The sequence below is a fragment of the Aplysia californica genome, unplaced genomic scaffold (genome assembly GCF_000002075.1).
Source record: "Aplysia californica isolate F4 #8 unplaced genomic scaffold, AplCal3.0 scaffold00495, whole genome shotgun sequence".
In the NCBI taxonomy this organism is placed as follows: domain Eukaryota; kingdom Metazoa; phylum Mollusca; class Gastropoda; order Aplysiida; family Aplysiidae; genus Aplysia; species Aplysia californica.
Genome location: NW_004797765.1, coordinates 198,872 through 200,831, shown reverse-complemented (window position 1 = coordinate 200,831; position 1,960 = coordinate 198,872). Strand labels below are relative to the sequence as shown.

The window sequence follows — 1,960 nt, the reverse complement described above, 5'->3', positions numbered from 1 at the left end:
AGAGAGAGAGAGAGAGAGAGAGAGAGAGAGAGAGAGAGAGAGAGAGAGAGAGAGAGAGAGAAAGGGGAGATAAACAATGTAAGTGAGACAGAAAAACGAAATACAAAAAGAATAAAAGTTGTCTCTTTTTTTTTGGAAGGGGGGGTAAATCCTCTCCGTCCTCCCACTCCCCAGCGCAACACGCACCACACACACAAAAACACACACAAACAAACAAACAAACACACACACACACACACACACACACACACACACACACACACACACACACACGTCACTATCACCAAATTCGTCCATGTACATAATTTAAAAAATACTTACTTCGTATGACAATACATTCACATCTTTCCAGCGTCGTCGTGTCTTTCTCCATCAACTTCACCATGTTTGGAGGGGCTATTGTGTTCCTCATCCTCGCCTCCCAGAACCTGCAGGGCCTATTGCACAACTTGGGCGGTATTGACATCTCCTTCTGCTACCTTCTCATCATAGTGGCGGGCACCCTGTGTCCTGTGGCCTGGCTAGGTACCCCTAAAGATTTCTGGTGAGTCTCTGTCATATATCATGTGTCATGGCCAAAGAGGTTGTATATAATGCTAGAGTTTGCATCCGTGACGTCACACATGTCAGACATGGGGGCCTTCTTACCCCCATCGGCATGGCCGACATGCCCCCATTTACATGAACAATCTTAGCCCCCACCCTGCTCCCCACGAGATCTATTGTATTAAACACCACCCTGTCCCCATTGCAAACTTGTAGATATCCTCCTATGACCACCAAGACGCCTCGACGTGAGTCTCGAAAAGCACTCACCCGTCTGTTGAACTGCGCATGTTTTGCCCTTGAGTCTCAGCATCCCAGAGTGGGCACACGCAGCCCTTGTTCAATTACATAGGGAACAACATTGCCACGAACTCTATTAATAAATAAAACTTCTTTGGTCGCGACCCAATAGAATTAGGCGCTCGACAATTATTTTGGGGCATATAGAGTTATTGTGCTTCCTCAGAATTACAAAGTTCTATCTGACATTTTTGTCCGGTTTGAGTTACTAAGACATGAGATCAGAAACCAAATGTTTTATCTGCTTTATCAAAATTGTAAAGTTATTCTTGGTCGTTATCAAGATATTCAAAGATTGCATTTGAAAAAACTTGGTCCACTGGGAAACTCAAAAGTTTGGTACGTCACATTTCTCAAAACTAAGCACTGAGCAGAAATAACTTTGTAATTCTGAAGTAGCAATGTATCATGGCTCGGTGGAATCAGGCGCTCGTCAATTTTTGGAAATATTAGGGTATTGGTGTAATCTAATGGCATGTTCATTTGCCTCGCTTTTAATAAAAACAAAATACGCATCTATCTTGAATAGAAGTCGAGATATTTGAAAGATAGCGAGAAAATGACCTTCAAAGTTAGGTGACTTCCGTAGCTTAAGTGTCCATGGAAATCGAAAAATTACATTTTTTGTGCAAGATATTTTACTCTAAAAAAACAACCAACTGAACCATGAAACTAGGTCAACGTCTTTATCTTTAGTCACGTTTTTCAGTAAAACCCACACAGAAATGTATTTTTAATGGTTCTGAACCAAAAACTAAAAACTCCATGAAAATTGCCAAATCCACGAAAAAATGCCTAGGTCTTCGATTCCATTAGTTTGATGAGCTACTGATTTCACCACGATGCCTCACATATATTATTCAACATTAACTCTTTGAGAACACTCTTTCTGGTCTTGTCAACGACTAAAAGGCACGTTGTTTTCTGGCGCTTTAATAAAAAGGACAGAGTTAACTTTTCAATTCTGTTTTCTTTATCTGAACCTTAGGTATAATATGTCCAAAAATTGTTTTTTTGAGGTGTGCATGATTGCTCGAAATGCGCTGCAGCATCGCCTGTGGTCGGCTGATGGGGAGGTTGTAACCGCTTCGTCCATAAATGCTCAGAAGGTGGC

The 1,960-nt window shown here is 41.5% G+C and overlaps 1 protein-coding gene across 1 annotated transcript in view; it reads left to right on the top strand.

Moving 5' to 3' along the window:
• The window catches only part of LOC101847755 (amino acid transporter AVT1J), a gene marked incomplete at both ends in the record, with an annotated part of 23,212 nt that overhangs the window by 11,076 nt on the left and 10,176 nt on the right, over positions 1-1,960 (top strand). The window contains 1 exon segment of the mRNA XM_005105839.3: positions 353-544. Within this exon segment, the coding sequence (XP_005105896.3) occupies positions 353-544 (192 nt within the window).